The following is a 17,481-nucleotide window of genomic DNA, read 5'->3' on the forward strand; positions in this document are numbered from 1 at the left end:
TCCCCAGCTTCCCTGGTGGATCAGTGGTAAATAAGTTGTCTGCAATGCAGGAGACCTGGGTTCAACCCTGGGTTGGGAAGATCCCCTTGAGAAGGGAATGTAACCCACTCCAGCATTCTTGCCTGGAGAATTCCATGGACAGAGGAGCCCGGTGGGCTACACTCCACAGGGTCACAAAGAGTTGGACACAACTGAGCAACTAACACTGGGTTGGTTGCTTTGTATTGAGGCTGCAGTCTACGGTCACCCCATTATAAAGCCCCCACTCTTCCTGGACACTTTGATGTAGTCACTTCCCTTTACTTCCTTCACTGTCTCTACCACACCTTACATCATCATCTTTCACTTCTTACTGGCATTTTTATCACCCTCTACTAGAAAGTAAATACTACAAGCCCAGTGCATAGGACATGTTCCATAAATATTTGTTGAATGAAACAATGGATGAGTCTGGGTATGCTTGTGTGCAAGCATACTCAGTTGTACTCGATTCTTTGCAACCCCCTGGACCGTAGTAGCCCATCAAGCTCCTCTGTCCATGGAATTCTCCAGGCAAGAACGCTGGAGGGGATCTTCCTGACTGAGGGATCGAACCAGCATCTCCTGCATTGGCACGTGGATTCTTTAGCACTGTGCCACCTGGGAAGCAAGCCAGAGTATGTCCGACCTCAAAATCACTCTTCTCACCAGACTGAGTTGCCTCCTAATGGAGTCCACACACTTTTCTTTTGTCATCCTTTGTGGCTAAAAGCATCAGTGACAAAAACGCTTTTTGAAATGGTGATGTCTGAGTCAAAATGGCACCAAATAGCTTGGCGATTTTTTTAAACATTCACATCCATGGAGGACAAGAGTCACAAAATGGAGATTTGAATCATTAGCAGAACTGGCAACATAGATGATATTTGATTTTCCCGGCTGTGTAGAACACATCATCCCCCTACTGAAGATTCATTTATGGCTATCTGCTGTTCTTGCTACCTTAGTCCCTGATGGATAGATTAACTACAGATTCATACAGGAAGAACACCTTTGTGTTGTCCAGCTTGAAGTCACAAGCTGGTTTAGGAGGCTCAGAGCACTCCTGGATCCGATCCTCCACTGGAAGTCACATTTCTCCTCTCCCTGCTCTGTAGTTCAGACATATCATCCCTGACCTCGGACGGCATCACTCAGCCTTCACCTTTTCTACTTGAGCCTTGGTCCTTCGGCAGCTCCTCCCTCCATCACCTGCAACCCTCTCTCCCTTGAAACCCTCCTTCTCTTGGCTTTGCTCAGCCTCTCACCCTTTCCCAAAGCCACCTGTGGCCGCTGCCTTCGGTTTGTCCTCCCTCCCAGGGAGGGACCTGCTCCCATTCCACCCCCTTCACTGGATGCTTGAAGCACTCACACATCACAAGGTAGGGGAAGACAGGCAGGGTTTCATAAACACCCAGAAAGATCTTACTTGGATGTTTCTTTGATGGTGTCTCAAATGCACCCGTTGATTTGGGGTAGGTTGTGGTGGAGGGGAGATTTTGCTGGTTGCTCTGACCCCTGCAGAAAACATCTTTCAGCCTGGCAAATGATGGATATTTTTTCCCTCTCTAAAGTCTGTCACATAGAAGCTTTAAAAATAAATTGGGTGTCAGAATGCTGGGTATTCGATATGCTTACCAAGTGCCATGTTCTGTGTTTATTTACTTCTCACAGCAAGCTTGTAAAATATGATTTATTATTCCTATTTTATAGTGAAGGGAATGTTCTGAGAGAGATTAAGCAAGCTGTCTGTGGTGTTTTGCTGTAAATCTCTCTTTCCCCAGATCATGGAAGGCAGTATGTTGTTAAATTCATAAAACCAGTCTCTTGGCCTTCCTCCCATCCTGCCCCCACATTCCAGCCACAGAATCCTGGTCTGGAAGGATCCCAGGACCAAAAGCCTCATTAATAATTCACATATCAGATGGGTATCACACTGCAGCTTCTCTTGCATATCAAAAGGAAAGTTTGAACGGCCAAGCAGAATACAAATGAGCAAGACAGCCTTCTCATTATCAGATGGAAGTTTTTATAATGCCTTCTCCAAAGTTTTTAATTATGAAACATTCCAAGCATGCAGACCACCTCTGTTCTGCCTACGTGCATGTGCACACACATGCGTGCATGCGTGCACACACACACACACATACCCCTACACACCACCACCGTCACCACCAGAGGTAACCACTATCTGGAAGATGCCATGTACATTACCCGAACATGAACATGAACATGAACATGCTGTTGTAACACACACACACGGTTTTGAGATTTACCCTCACCAACATATGGATCCACCTATTTATTCATTTTTATCCTTGAATAGTAATAGTGATGATTATGATTTTTAGTGCTTTCTTCCAATCAGGCTGTGCTTCAGTATTTTGTATGTATTGTCTTATTTAATCCTGACAATGGTGCCATGAGGGAAGCACCAATACTACATTCTCCAGGGGAAGAAGCTGGAGGTAGATGGTTAAATGAGTCCTTGGAGGTCACAGCCTTGACCATTGATTCATCAGGATCTGACTTTAGAGCCCAAAACTCTAGCCTGCAGGCCATTCTGGCTGCTCTACAGACAGCCTCAAACTCCCCGATATAGACACAAGTGGATTTAGGGAGACTTTTAAAGGAAGGAGAGAACCCAGATTGGCAGCCTGGGTTCCCCCTTCTCAGCTGTTCCACCAGGCACACACCTAGCAGACAGCTTTACTCCTTTTTTTTTAATTGAAGTATTGTTGCTGTACAATCTTATGTAAGTTACAGGTGTACAACATTGTGATTCACAACTTTTAAAGGTTATATTCCATTTATAGTTGTTATAAAATATTGACTCTATTTCCTGTGCTGTACACTGTATCCTTATAGCTTATGTTATACCTAAGAGTTTGTACCTCTTCCTTCCCTACCTCTGTGTTGCCCCACTTCCCTCTCCCCACTGGTGATCACTAAGTTTGTTCTCTATATCTGTGAGTCTGCTTCTTTTTTGTTTCATTCACTAGTTAGCGGCATGCTTTAGATTCCATATGTAAATGAGATCATACAGTATTTGTCTTTCTCTGCCTGACATTTCACTTAGCCTAGTGTCCTCCAAGTCCATCCAGGTTGCTGCAAATGTTGTTCTTTTTTATGACCAAGTAATACTCCTTTGAGGCAGCATTACTCTTAAATGAGAAAACAGGGGCTACTAAATCTGCAAAACAAAGGTTGAAGGGGGACATGCATGCTTAGCCATCAGCCATGTTTTGGTGGAAATTTTTTTTCTTTTAATCTGAAATCTTGTGCAAAAGGGATACTGAGACCAGAAGATGTAGCAAGAATCGGGACAGATGAAGCCTTGCTCCTGGGGGTCTGTGTGCACCCTGGTAAAGGGGATGACAAGATGACCACAGTTACATTAGAAAGTACCATCCTGTTAGTGCATGTGCCAGCCTGGCCTTCCTCCTTGACAAAAATATCTCTTCCACCCCCATAAAGTGCATGAGATTCCACCAATAGAAATCCTTCCAGGTCATGAAATGTTTTAGGTCTTTAAGGGTTCCTCTAACAACATTCAGATATCCCTCTGTATGAAATATGGGACGTGTTTTTCTACCCTTTGGGCTTTTGTGAAGATCACATAAATAACTCATCAAAGGTGCCAAGCCCAAGTGCCTGTCACATTCATGGATGCTCAATACATTTTGATTCCTTTTCTTTTTTTTGAATACAGGAACTCCTAGGGGGAAAAAAAAGACACTCTCAAAGGACACCTGGGAAGGGAGCATGATTGAGAGGGGGTGGGGCTGAGTTACTTTGCAGAACACAGTTGCCTGAGAAGGGAGGAGTCTAGGATGGCAAAGCCCTGTTCATCCTCAGGATTGTTGCCCAGGGCAGACCTGACCTGAAAACCCATCCTTAAGCCAGGACACCCTTGAGGGTCATGTGAATCCCTCAGTGGGCTTGTCAAAACACAGAAGTCTGTGCATACCCCCAAGCATTTCTGGTTCAGGAGGCCAGGATGGGGCCTGGGGATCTGCGTTACTCACAAGTTCCCAAGGGGTGCTGATGCTGCTGGCTTGGGACCACACTGCATTGCCTGAATCTCCTTCCCATAACTCCTTCCCATAACTTACAGAGATTCTCTGTAAGCTTTCTCTGGATTTTCCTTAGAAGCAATTCACTCTGACAGAGCAGACAAAAGATAATTTCAGGCAACCAGAATGAGTCAAAAGCAGATCTCAGTGATAGGAACAAGCCAAGATACACCCAAAGATTTCATGTGATGTATTCTCTTAATATGAAAACTTGGCACACAGATTTTTATTTTTAGACTTTAGGCTGGATGGGCGAATTCCCCTCCCCTACCTCTTTTGAGCCTATCACTCTCTTCCTAGGTTTATTTTTCGATGGGAATGTTTTCTGAGCAGACAGCTCACTTTCTGAGGGCTCTCAAGTGTCAGAGAGCCTGGTCTTCTCATCTGACACAGCTTTTCTGGGCTTTGTCCTGGGCATCGGGCCATCTCTGTACTGTCCCTGCATCTTTTCAGAACTGGACTCTATTCCAATCTTCTCAGTTTACACAAGCAAAGTCACCTGCAAGAACACTGAGAAAGAACCCATGTGGCAGTACACAAAGCCCCAGAAGTGACATCTGGAGAGGACCCGGGGTTCAACTCAGCCTGTGCCGCTCTTCAACAACCTTCATTAAGCTTCAGACAACCAGACCCGGGCACACATCAACCCCTGCCAACCTCAACTTTCCTTTCTACGTGGAATGGGTATCAAAATACTTGTTGTCCCATAGAAAACAAACTTTGAATTGTTGGAAAGCGTAGGGGTCAGCTATTGTCATCAGAGGAGGGGAGGCTGTTGCAGAATGGAAAACACTGTAACCCTAGAAGCTCTACAGGCATCTCAAGAGTTAGGCAAAAAGGTATTCCCTTTTATAAAGAGAGGAACAAATAAAGCTAGAAAGAAAGATGTGGGGAAGTGGGGTGAAAGGGACATGTAATGGGGACAGCAGATAAGAGAATTGTTCTCCCTGAGGATAGGGTTGGAGTCTCTGAGCCCTGAAGACCACCTCCTGCCTCTCTTTTCTTACTGTTGTTCCCATTTCTCTTTTTCTTCTCACCTCTTAAAATAAATTCTTCCTGGAAAAGAAAAGTCGCGCTAGTTCCAAGTCACTCTGGCAGAAATAGGTTTGAAATATTAACTTGAATTATGCAAATAAATCAAATTTATTTATTACCCAGCTGAGTTGGGAAACTGACATATATATATATACATATATATGTATATATATGTTTCTTTCCTTAATTCTACATCTGTCCTGTCTGTGGTTTCACGATACAATTAAAGCCCTGAGAATATGCTTAGAAGGTGTAGTCTCTCCCTTGGCTGCCCTGCATGAATACAGAGCTGTATTCACTGTGGTGTATCTTCCTGCCAATTGAGGCTAATAAATAAAACTTGTCACTTTCACTCCATAACCCAGAATTACTCAAATATGTCCTTGTCAAAATAAACTATGTTGAACAAGCTCTGGTTTAAAAAAAATGTAATTTTTTTACCCTTTAATCAAGAAGAATTTCCCTTTTGGAACACGGAACAGCAGTAATACAATCAGAACCAACACGGAGAGGCACTTACTCACCTTACATGCAGCTCCTTGGGTAGCTCTCAAGTCCCCTCTCCTGGAGCCTGATCATTTCTCTGTGATCAGGTCAGAGTTTTTATGAGTTTGACTAAAGTCTTATGAGATCCAGAGCTCAAGGAAAAAAGATAAAATGACCTTCTTTAAAAGTCACACGTTAAAACAAGGGCTAGCGTGAATGTCTCATGATTCGACCTGGTAATGTTTAAGAGTAAACATCAAATAGTGATGTGACCAATACGTCACATTTGTTTTCACTGAGATTCTGAAGTATGTGTTACTCTAATTTTGTTTAGTCAGACATTGAAAGCAGAGTCAGTAGGTTATGTCACAGATAACATGACTTTAGTGCAAAGTGGATGAGGTATAAAGCTTTTGTGCAAAGTGGATGAGGAGAATAGATACATGTACATGTCTGGCTGAGTCCCTTCGCTCTTTACCTGAAACTATCACAACGTTGTTAATCGGCTATACATGCATACTATATCGCTTCAGTCATGTCTGACACCTTGCGACCCTCCAGGCTCCTCTGTTCATGGGATTCTCCAGGCAAAAATACCAGAGTGGGTTGCCATGTCCTTCTCCAGGGGAACTTCCTGACCAGGGGCTCAAACTTGCATCTCTATGTCTCCTGCATTGCAGTCAGTCTCTTTACTATCTGAGTTACTGGGTCTCCTGCATGACTGTTATGTCTGTCCTAAATTGGATATAGGAAGCTGTGGATAACAGGACTTCATAAAAGTCAACTCAATTGATTGAATGGGAAAGGGTGAGATATTAGTGGTTATGGGATGTCTCAGGGAGAGAGTCTTCAAATGCAGGACTGTACTAAGTTCACTCTGGGAAAGAAAAGTCATGCTATTCCAAGGCAAGATGGCAGTTTGCCACTCCTTGTTCCACTCTCAAACATTCCGAACTGTCAGGAAGACAACATGATATCCTGCAAGGGAAATGCTCCTTGACAAGTCCAAATTTAGACACCAAATTTATGCTCAGAAAGAGGCCATTCCTAATATCTGTGTTTTCTCTGAGAATGTTAAGGAAGGGGTGTTTTCTGGCAAAGCAACTCCAGTCCTGCACACAAGAAAGCTAGACATCTTTGAGGACACAGCACTGATGGGAGAAAGAGACCCAGAACTTGACTTAACATGGGATATCACATTTGTAGGATAAACCCAGGTCATCCACCCAGCGTAGGCTAAAGAAGGAACTACAGTGAGAAGGTTCTGGGACAGGGAGTCCAAATGGAGTAAAGAATCTGAGACAATGAATGTATGTAACCCACAAGAAGCATGTACTCAGATTCATGGCACCTCTGAACTTTAGAAGTAAAAGTACCTTGAAGGTTATATAATTGTGATGCTAGTCCATGGTATCCCATTTTGGGCCAAACACCAGTCTAGTTACTGCTTGTAAAGACACTTTAAGCCATGATAAGATTTAAATCAGTGGGCTCTGAGTAAAGCAGGTTCCCCTTTGCAGTGTGGAGGGACCTCATCTAATCAGTTCAATTCAGTTCAGTTCAGTCGCTCAGTCATGTCCGACTCTTTGCAACCCCATGGGCTGCAGCACGCCAGGCTTCCCTGCCCATCACCAGCTCCCAGAGCTTGCTCAAACTCGTGTCCATCGAGTCGTTGATGCCATCCAACCATCTCATCCTCTGTCACCCCCTTCCCCTCCTGCCTTTAATCTTTCCCAGCATCAGGATTTTTTTCCAATGAGTCAGTTCTTCGCATCAGGTGGCCAAATTATCCATCCAATCAGGAGAAAGCCTTAACAGAAGAGACCAAGGTCCCCTGAGGAGGAAGGCATTGCACCTCTGGAATGCCTTCAGACTCATACTGCAGCATCAAATTTTCCCTGCTCCACAACCATATGAATCAATTTTTGCAATAAGTATTTCAGTCTCTCTCTGTCTCTTTGTCTGTCTCTATCTTTCTGTCTCTCTCTGCCCCTGTTTCTCTGTTACTCAGTCTCTATTTCTTTCTGTTTGTCTCTCTCTGTGTGTGTATGTTTACACATTATAATTGCTTGTTTCTCTGGAGGAATTAAGTCCAGCAACCAGGAAGTTAATGTGATTCTATCTATCTGTTCAGTCGCTCAGTTGTGTCCAACTCTTTGTGACCCTATGGACTGTAGCTCACCAGGTTCCTCTGTCCATGGAATTCTCCAGGCAAGAATACTGGAGTGGGTTGCCATTCCCTTCTCTGGGGGATCTGCTCGACCCAGGGATGGAACCCAGGTGTCCTGAATTGCAAGCTGATGCTTTACCATCTTAGGCCTATTTTACTCAAATTCATGTCCATTGAGCCAGTGATGCTATCTAACCATCTTATCCTCTGCTGCCCCCTTCTCCTCCTGCCTTCAAACTTTCCCAGCTTCAGAGTCTTTCTTTTCCAATGAGTCAGCTCTTCACATCAGGTGGCCAAAGTATTGGAGTTTCAGTTTCAGCATCAGTCCTTCCAATGAATATTCAGGGTTGATTATCTATTTAACAAATGAGAAAACTGGGGGCTGGGGAGGTTCAGAGGCTTCTCAAGGGCCACCCAGTTACTTGGCAGCATACCTGAGGTGTGGTTCTCTGAGCCGTATGTTCTCTTTCCACCATGTAACTCTTAAGAGCCTCACACTGGAATAAAAGAATTATATGGTTTAAAATCATATGATAAAAACCTACTTGGTATTGTAGCTTTTCAGTAATTAGGAAGTTGGAGTATCAACACGAGACCCATGGTTGCATAGCTGAAGCCCTGAGAAAGAGCCTATAATTTTTAAGAACTTAGTATACAGTAAAAGAAGCACCAGCAAAACAGGAACAAATAGATGATTCACAACTGGTGTTTACAAGCTGACTGTTTGAAAGAGAAAATTAAGTTAGTTCTTTGTGTCACACCTTACACAAATTAGATCCTGGATGGGATATGAGTTAATACAAAATTAAATAAATCATAAATGACTCTAAAGGAAAATATTTCATTCATCCAGGCAAAAGAGCTGCTTTTTTCAGTCTACAAATAAGATATCAAAAAGAAAAAAATATAGATTTGATAAGTTTAAAAATTCAATTTCTATTCATTTCAAAACTAAAATTAAAAGGTAAAAAATTCTTAAGTGGTTATCGATCTTTTCAAATTTTATATACGGATTAACTGAAAATTCATGTTCTCATAGAAAACTGCCATTTCACTTATGGTTGCAAGTTATTAGCATAGAGTTATACACAGTTTCCTCTAAACATTTTCAAATGTCTGTATTTCTCATCTTGTGATTATTTTACAGACTCAAGTGTATGTATTTATTTTATGATAAAGATAGCATCAGATCAGTTGAGAAAGAAAAGATCAGAAAATGAAACTTTGATCAAGATAAAACTAATTTATCTTGAAAGCAAATATCTTAAATATATGGTGAATATGCACTTACACATTCTAGTTGAAAAGCATAAAATATTTTTAACTTGACAGATTTTATATTATAAACTGTAAATTTCATGCATTGTTAAAACAAAATTTTAAAATAAGCAACAATGGTGAAAATATATGTATTTTATATATATATTTGCAAAGGGCTAAACTCCTTATTATATAAAGAATTTGTTCAAATAAATACGAAAAATATTCTGGCACACTCACTAAAAAACAGAACAAAAGATATGAATGGGAAATCCATAAAAGAAAAAATTCTAATGGCCAATAAGTACATCTTTAAATGTTCTGTTCTAGGTTAAAATGTTCACATCAGAAATAAGCAACTGAGATCTCATTTTCTATCTAGGAAAAATTGAAAAGAATAGTAATATGCCACTTAGGAAGGAATATATATTACCATACACTACCCAAAAGCATGGGTATACTAATTTACAAATTAGTATAACTTTCTGTAGGAAAATGTGATAATCTGCATCAAAATCTTTGACTCAGCCATTTCGGTTTTAAAATTTATCCTAGGGAAATCAGCTATGCTTGCAAAGGTAATGCACAGGGACATTTCAAAATGCTGTTTTTAACAGAAAAAAAAATGGGGTCAACATAAATACTAAACAATGGGAAAATGGATAAGCAAATCGTGACTTACCCACAAAGACAGAAACATGCAGTTGAGTTGTGAAAAAAATCACACTGCAATAGCATCTGTGCGTGTACCTGGACTCTTCTCAGAGCCCCACCCCTGACCTTGGACTCACTCTCCCAGACAGACTCCCTGTGTAAGCCCTGGCACAGGTTCTCTTTCGAGGATGTAATCCCAGCTGAGAAAATTGTATGTCATTTCCCCTCGAGAATGCGGGCTTCATGGCTCTCCAGAAATTCACTTGTCATCTTCAAAAAAGCCCCGCATTGAAGCACCTCCATTAGATGGCTTTGTACCTAAAATCCTAGTTTGGGCAGACTCTGCCTTATTTCCGAGTTTTTAGGTGGCATCAGTCCATCTTATTATTATTATTATTTTTGCCATAAACTTCCTCCTCTTTATTCTACATGACATCTAATACTTTCTTAATTACATAGCTATTGAGTGACTGATGTGGGCTAGCCGGGTCCATTAGCTGGAGCCAGCAACCGAAATATCAGAGGAAGCCTTTTAAGCCCTGAGTAAGTGGGAAATTTCCTTTCAGGAAAATAATCCATTGTGACCTATGCAATGAGGCAGCAGGAACTTGCCAGGTCAAATCATCCGCAGTTTACCCTCCTATTCGTGGAGGAGGTACAGTGCAGCCGTGAAGGCTTTGGAAGTCTCCAGCCGTGCATCCACTTTGCAGAGCGAGAGTAGGGTAAAGGCCACAGCCAGCCGTGATGGATAGGCTTCCATCTTGAAGTTTCCTCGGGAGACTTCAGAGTGGCTGATCAGATGTCAGCAAGACGTAAGATCTGGATTTATTTTTACTGTCACAGTGATGGATTTTTGCCTCTCTTTCCAGTGGCCCTTATTATCAAGAGCACAAACCCAATTTGAGAGAGGCAGCAAGGCCTTGAACTTGGAATGATGACCATCAATCCAACGTGTTTTCTCCCATTAGTGAGTTTCCTAGAACACTGACCTTACCATGAATCACACCACTGTCTGCCCTTCCCTCCTATTTGAACTCTGGATGTTCCAGTATTGACTGGTAAATTCTCTGTCCATGGAGGAACCATCCAGCCTAGCACACCTTTACCTAACGAACACATGCACAGGGACTCAACAGGCCAGGAGCTCTTCTCAGCCCTTCGCCATTGTCGACTCACTCAGTCTTAACAACTCCTTGTCAGGTAGACTTTATAGGTTCCACCAACTAGGGTTAGGGGGTAGTTTATTTCCTTATATCTTGTTCAAACATCACACCCAGCTGCAGATTTGCTTCCCTACTGCTAGTCTCTCCATTTTCTCCACCCTTCATTCTGTTTCCAGAATGTTCTTCTGGCCCCCAAACCTTCAGTAGTCCCCCTCCCCCAACTGCCTATACAATAAAAGTTACATTTCATAAGCCTGGTTTAGAAAACCTCCTGTCTCACTCGCCATCACATTCACTGTCATAAATCAGCTTCCCTACACTCAGCTGCAATAAATTATTCAGCATCCCTCAGAAAAAGCCAGCCCTGTAATATCAACATGCCTTTTCTTTCTCTCTTGGGATGGATTTCCTGGGAAACAGACTCTGAGGCAGAGATCTGCAGGCAAGACATCCCCTGGAGAGTTCTCTCAAGGACATTTGTAAGAGAGTGTATTCACTATCTATTATGTAGGAAATTACCCCAAACTCTGCAGCTTAAAACAATGAACATTCATTGTCTCACACAGTTTCTGTAGGTCAGGGATTCAAGAAACCTTAGATGTGCGGTTTTGGCTCTCACAAGGATTCATCAAGCTGTCCATTGGCGGATCCACTCTCAAGCTCACTGCCTTCCCAGTGTTTGGAAGATGGCAGCTGGCCTCCTTGAAAGAGTGTAAGAGTGAGGGAGGGATGGGGTGTATGCGAGGCTGAACCAGTCTTCCCATGAGCTAATCCAGGGTATAATGCCCCATGCATGGCTTCTGTGAATCTGTGAGTCCTCAAGTCTTGCCCATACACAAGAGAAGGGGAATTCAGCTCCACCTTTTGAGGGAAGGAATGCCAAACAGTTTCTGAACAAACCTTAAGAGCCGCTGCAGAGAATGAGGGTCACGGGCATGGGCAAAGGGAAAGGTTAAATGGATTCAGTCTCAACAGAGACTCAGCTGACCCTAGGAGATGTTCTGAAGCTTAGATGGTCCTTCAGAGATATCACAAGTTGAGGGTAAGAAGGCAGCTTTTTTATGCTTGCCTCTCCCAGTCATGGCTGCAGATTGGCCCCTGGAGGGGTTTGCCAAACTCTACATAGTGACTTTGCCACACTATGTAGACTACATACTATCTTTTGCCCCAAAGACTCCTCTAATGCCTTAGGATTTGATGGGCCAAGCAGCAGGACTGTGTATATCAGAGTCTAGACCTGCTGCAGAGTCTTTCATCTTCTGGCATTGACTCCACATTGGCAGTCTCCCATGCCATCTAGAAAATGGATCAGAAACACATGATGTGTTGGACATGCTACTCTAGAATCTGAAAAGTCCTACCAGGAGTTGTGCTTCCTTCTTAGTGATCAAAGTTTTGTGAAGACCCAATAATTTGCATGGAATATCCTCCATGTTCCTAACTCACTGTACCCCTAACAATGTCACTGATGTAGGAGGCCCTGAATCCTTTGTAGGGTTTATCCGTTCATCTGGAACACATGACTCTTACCAAGACCTCTGTACTCTTGCCCATCCTTGTTAATTTAGCCCAACAGGGTGTCCAGATGGTATTAATTGGACCACTTTCTCTGGAATTCTGCCATGTTTTAAATTAAATTCTAGGCCTGGTCCTTGGATTTGTACTGCCTTCCGGCTGCAGGATATGACAGTTCCTTCACACAATGGCAAGGACGTCCTCTGACTTTCACATTTTGCCTTAAATCTGTGATTAATCACTCCTGACCTTTTATTAAATTTTTCCAACACATCACTTATACTTAGCAAGAGGCACCCAGTTCCATAGTCATTGTAATTACTACTTCCCCTGTGTCTTTCAAATGCCTGACATGTCGCACCTGCCACATCTGTCTGATCCACAGAATCACACTGCAGGTGGCCAAGGAGAACACAGACTATTTTTTCTCAATTTATTTACTTTTAATTGAAAGAAATTTCTTTATAGTATTGTGTTGGTTTCTACCAAATATCAACATGAATCAGCCATAGGTTTACCCATGTCCCCTGTGTCTTCCTCTCTTCCACCTCCCTCCCCATCCCGCTCCTCTAGGTTTTTACCGAGCCCTGTTTTGAGTTCCTTGAGTCATACAGCAAATTCCCATTAGCTATGTATTTTACATATGGTAATGTATGTTTCCATGTTACTCTCTCCACATATCCCGCCCTCTCCTTCATTCCCCACCCCACCTCTGCAGCCATATCCATAAGTCTGTTCTCTATGTCTGAAGAACACAGACTCTTATGGGGAAAGATTTGGGGGTCTCTTCTCCACTGCAGCCTAATTCTTAGAACATGGCTTGGCATTCAGTACTCCCTCAAGGTGTTCGTGAGTGCTTAGTCATTCAGTCAAGTCATGCTCTTTGTGACCTCATGGAATATAACCTGTCAGGTTCCTCTGTCCATGGGATTTTTCAGGCAACAGTACTGGAGTGGGTTGTCATTTCCTCCTCCAGGGGATCTTCCCAACCCAGGGATCAAACCCATGTCTCCTGTGTCACCTGCATTGCAGGCAGATTCTTTACCCACTGAGCCATGCAAATCTGTGGATAACTTCACTGACTGTGACATCACACACTCTTGGTATCCCATCTAGATTATGCTAGTCTACCTTTCTGGAATATTCCTACTCAGCCACTAAATATGGTCTCTCTCTCTCTTCTTTCTAACACTTCCAGTCACTCTAAGCATCGAAGTACTTCTCATTTCTTTCTCCTTCCAGCCAATGTTGACCTCTATCCTTCTATGGCAGTAAAATACTACATGATATCACTCTCCAGTGGTTTTTCATAAGATACCTTGTGTCTTACCTAGGTTCTCCCAGCACAGACACCATGACAGGACTGGCTGCTGTTAGTTTCTATGGATAGTGATGGAAAGGGGAGAAAGAAATAGAGAAAAAAGAAAAGCCAAGTGAGTGCATTAATAAGTGAGTTACTTCCATGGGAAATCTGAACTCCATTCAGCTGGGAACTTTCTGAGATACTGTGTCCAGGGCAACTCAGAAACAACTCCACAGAGGCTGGGGCTGCTGGAGGAACTGAGGCATTGTCCACCAACTTCTACACTTCAGAATCTGAAAGTCACCCCAAGGGCATTCATTTCCTCACTTCTCAGACTACAACATAACTAGTATTTAATTTTTTTAAGTGAATAAAGCTCATCTACCTAGAAGTTAAAAATAATTCTGCTTACAATTTTTTTTGCATCAAAAAGAAAGTTAAAATTACTGAATTCTGGAAAAGTAACAGTAAAACCATTTGTCTACTATATAAATAAATGTGAATATGGATATAAGTATATATGTGATTTAGATATATATCAGAAAATATAGGATTCAGCTGAACCAAAGCTCAGAGGAAACTTGATAGTCATATACCTAAATGAAGAAAAAAAGAAAAATAATTAGATAGTTAGAAAAAAATGCAATACTAAGGAAAGCAGAAAAAGAAATTAATAAAATTAAAATTCATTAATAAGTTAGAAAATATAAGAATAAGTAGAAAAAGTTTAAAGTTGATTTTTTTGGAGGGGAACACAGTAAAGTAGCTACCTCCATCCAGGAACAAAAAAAAATGAAAATGCATAAAATAGTCAAAACAAGAAACAAGGTCAGGTAAATAATACAAATGAAAAAAATTAAAAGACTAATGAAAGATAGCTTTTTTCAATCCTAAAATTTTTAAATGTAGGGGAAATGGCACCTTTCTAGAAAATAGAATTTGTCAATGGTGACCCAACAGTGACCCCAAAAAAACTAGAAATATCTGAAGAGACTAAAAATCCTGAAAACAACTGAGAAAAATCTCAAAGAATAATGTTCTTTCTAACTCAAAAAATTGAAATTCTGGGCTTTTTCACAGAAGAATTCTATCACATCATTAAAAAATAGATACCTCAGCATGTACTTATATTGTTTCAAATCACTGAAAAAAGGAAAAATTCTAACTTCTACTTACAAATAACAATGATGCCAAAACCCTATACATAGATCCTAATAAAATCTTGCACAATAGAAGCTGAAAGCACATTTTAAGAGTAACAGGATATGGAGAAATGGTGCATGTTTTAGGTATTCAAGGATGTTTCATTATTAGGAGATCTATTACTATATTTCAACATATTGATAGATCCAAAGAAAATATGACTACCTCTGATTCTGAAAAGCATTTATTAAAATTCTATATCTATTCTTAACAGTAAGCAAACAGTCTCTTAGTCAAATAAGACTAGAAAACTACATTCTTAATGCTATGTGTCTCCTGCAAACATTTAGACTTCCTGTTGAATGGGGAAAAAATAAAGTGTGGTGTTGGAGAAGACTCTACTTCAGAGTCCCTTGGACCGCAAGGAGGTCAAACTAGTCAATCCTGTAGGAAATCAGTTCTGAATATTCACTGGAAGGACTGATGCTGAAGCTCCGATTCTTTGGCCACCTGATGCGAAGAACTGAATCATCGGAAAAGACCCTGATGCTGGGAAAGATTGAGGACAGGGCAGGATGAGAAGTGGTCAACAGAGGATGTGATGGTTGGATGGCATCACCAACACAATGGACATGAGCTTGGACAAACTCTGGGAGACAGTGAAAGACAGGGAAGACTGGTGTGCTGCAGTCCATAGGATCACAGACAGTCAGACACAACTTAGTGACTGAACAACAACATTAATAAAGTGTGACTAGACAAGGATGTCCAGAATTACTGCTATTATTTAACATTGTTCTGGAGGTCCTAGTCATAACAGTTAGTGGGAGAAAGAAATAATAGGTGTTTGAAAGTTGGAGAGGAGGTGGTAAAATTATTATGAATTATGTATTATATACTGTATACCTTGGGAAACCCAAGAGAACAAACTGAAAAGCTTTTAAAACCAGAATTCAGCAAGCTGCCTGAGTACATAAATATACAGAAATCAATACTCAGTTATATATAAACAACAACCAAATGGGAAATAAGAGAAAGAAAAGAAAACTTAGGAGAAAAAAATTAAAATACTAATATATGTAGATTATAGAAAAAACATGCAGTATGGAAGTAAACTTAACAAAAGATGTACAGGATTTATATGGAGAAAACAGTAAAATGCCACACGAGAACACGAAAAAAATGCATGCCCTGTTTTGTGACAGAAAGAATCAGTAATATATTTTAATTCATTAAAAAATTTACAGAAAGATTTTTTTTAAAAGAACAAACTCTAAATTATTTAAAACTGATTCTAAAGTTTATATGGAAAAAAAAAAAAAGCAAAAATAGCCAGAATGTGAATGAAGGGGAACTATCCCAATGAGATATAAGAACATACTCTTTATAGGTACAAGACAGCCCTCAAATGCAAGACCACAGTGAAACAGACAAATGTTACAAAGTAAATCCAAATTTTACTGATAAAGATAATACTGCATGTCAGAGATGGGGGAAATGAATTATCTATGAATGGTGCAAAACATCCAAGCAGCTTCCAAGTAAGATATGTGTTTGTGTCTCTGCCTGTGCTAAATCAATTTTGGATAGATTAAAAACAAAACAAAACAAAACATAAAAGCAGAAACAAAGTCCCCAAAGAGCTCAGCTAAAACATGGGAGGTTTTTCCTAACCTGGAAGTGCAGAAAGTCCTTTTAAGCATAAAGAAAGAAAAGGAGGAAAGCGGAGGGGAGCGTTAGGAGAAGGGAAGGATGGAGGAAGTTCGGCATCACAAAAACATTCTTTAAAAAGCCAAAGTGCGAATGACAATCTCTGAAAAATAAAAGCTGCCACCCATATCACAAGAAAAACTATTTTCTAAATATGTAAAGAAATCTCCAAAATCAAGTAGATAAGTGAGCAAGACCTCATAGAAAAGATAGAGAAGGGACATGAAACAAAAAACATAAGACATCTTGAAGTCCCTAAATCACATGAAATGATGTTCAACATCATTTCCAATAGGAGAGGCACAAATTCGCCTGCCATGAAATTTCATTTTCTCAAATGTCAGATTGGAAAAGTCATCACGTTTGAAAACAGGCTTAGGGAGGATTTGGAGGAGCTGGCCCGCTGGGGGTCATGAAAATGAAAACATCTAATGAGGTCCTGCTGTCTCTACTAGAAGTTAACGGCACATGCCCACTGACTCAGAAAATCGCAGCTAAAAATTTATCTTTAGATATTTTACAGATATGAGAAATGATGTGTGCAAGGATAGTAATTGTAGGACTGCCTGTAATAGTGAAACAACCTGAATGATTATCAGCAGAGGCAGGTTCAACAAATGACAGTGGAGCTGCATGGTAGAAAGTTACACCCCTTCATTACAAAGAATAAGCCAGGTCTGTATATTACTGTGTAATAGCACCTCTAAGACTTAGCGTCAGTCGACACAATCAAGATGCATGGCAGCGTGTGCCATTTGGAAAATATTCATATATGTAAAGTATGTCTAGAACTAGAACAGAACTGTGTGCATACTCAGTCGTGTCCCGCTCTTTGTGACCGCATGTTCTGTAGCCCGCCAGGCTCCCTCTTGTCCATGGAATTTTCCAGGCAAGAATACTGGAGTGGGTTGTCATTTCCTACTCCAGGAGATCTTCCTGACCCAGGGA

The 17,481-nt window shown here is 41.1% G+C and overlaps 1 protein-coding gene and 1 long non-coding RNA gene across 12 annotated transcripts in view; one reads left to right on the plus strand and one right to left on the minus strand.

Annotated features, from left to right (window-relative positions):
• LOC145533452 (uncharacterized) overlaps nt 1-17,481 on the minus strand; it is a 220,635-nt gene that overhangs the window by 115,855 nt on the left and 87,299 nt on the right. For 3 of the 11 annotated variants that reach the window (XR_014074076.1, XR_014074074.1, XM_081560871.1), the window contains exon 3: nt 8,220-8,282. The exons of the other annotated variants lie outside the window; for them this stretch is intronic. Coding sequence is in view for 1 of the 3 variants with exons in the window: in XM_081560871.1 (XP_081416997.1) it covers nt 8,220-8,282 (63 nt within the window). In the remaining 2 variants the exon portion in view is untranslated. The remainder of the gene's footprint in view (nt 1-8,219; nt 8,283-17,481) is intronic. 11 annotated transcript variants of the gene reach the window in all.
• Nucleotides 10,342-14,079, plus strand: LOC145533456 (uncharacterized). The gene is made up of 3 exons (XR_014074092.1): nt 10,342-11,341; nt 11,429-11,574; nt 13,712-14,079. It is a non-coding gene; the product is annotated as an uncharacterized LOC145533456 (long non-coding RNA).

The sequence above is a fragment of the Giraffa tippelskirchi genome, chromosome 13 (genome assembly GCF_054371585.1).
Source record: "Giraffa tippelskirchi isolate mGirTip1 chromosome 13, T2T-mGirTip1v1.2.pri, whole genome shotgun sequence".
NCBI lineage: Eukaryota > Metazoa > Chordata > Mammalia > Artiodactyla > Giraffidae > Giraffa > Giraffa tippelskirchi.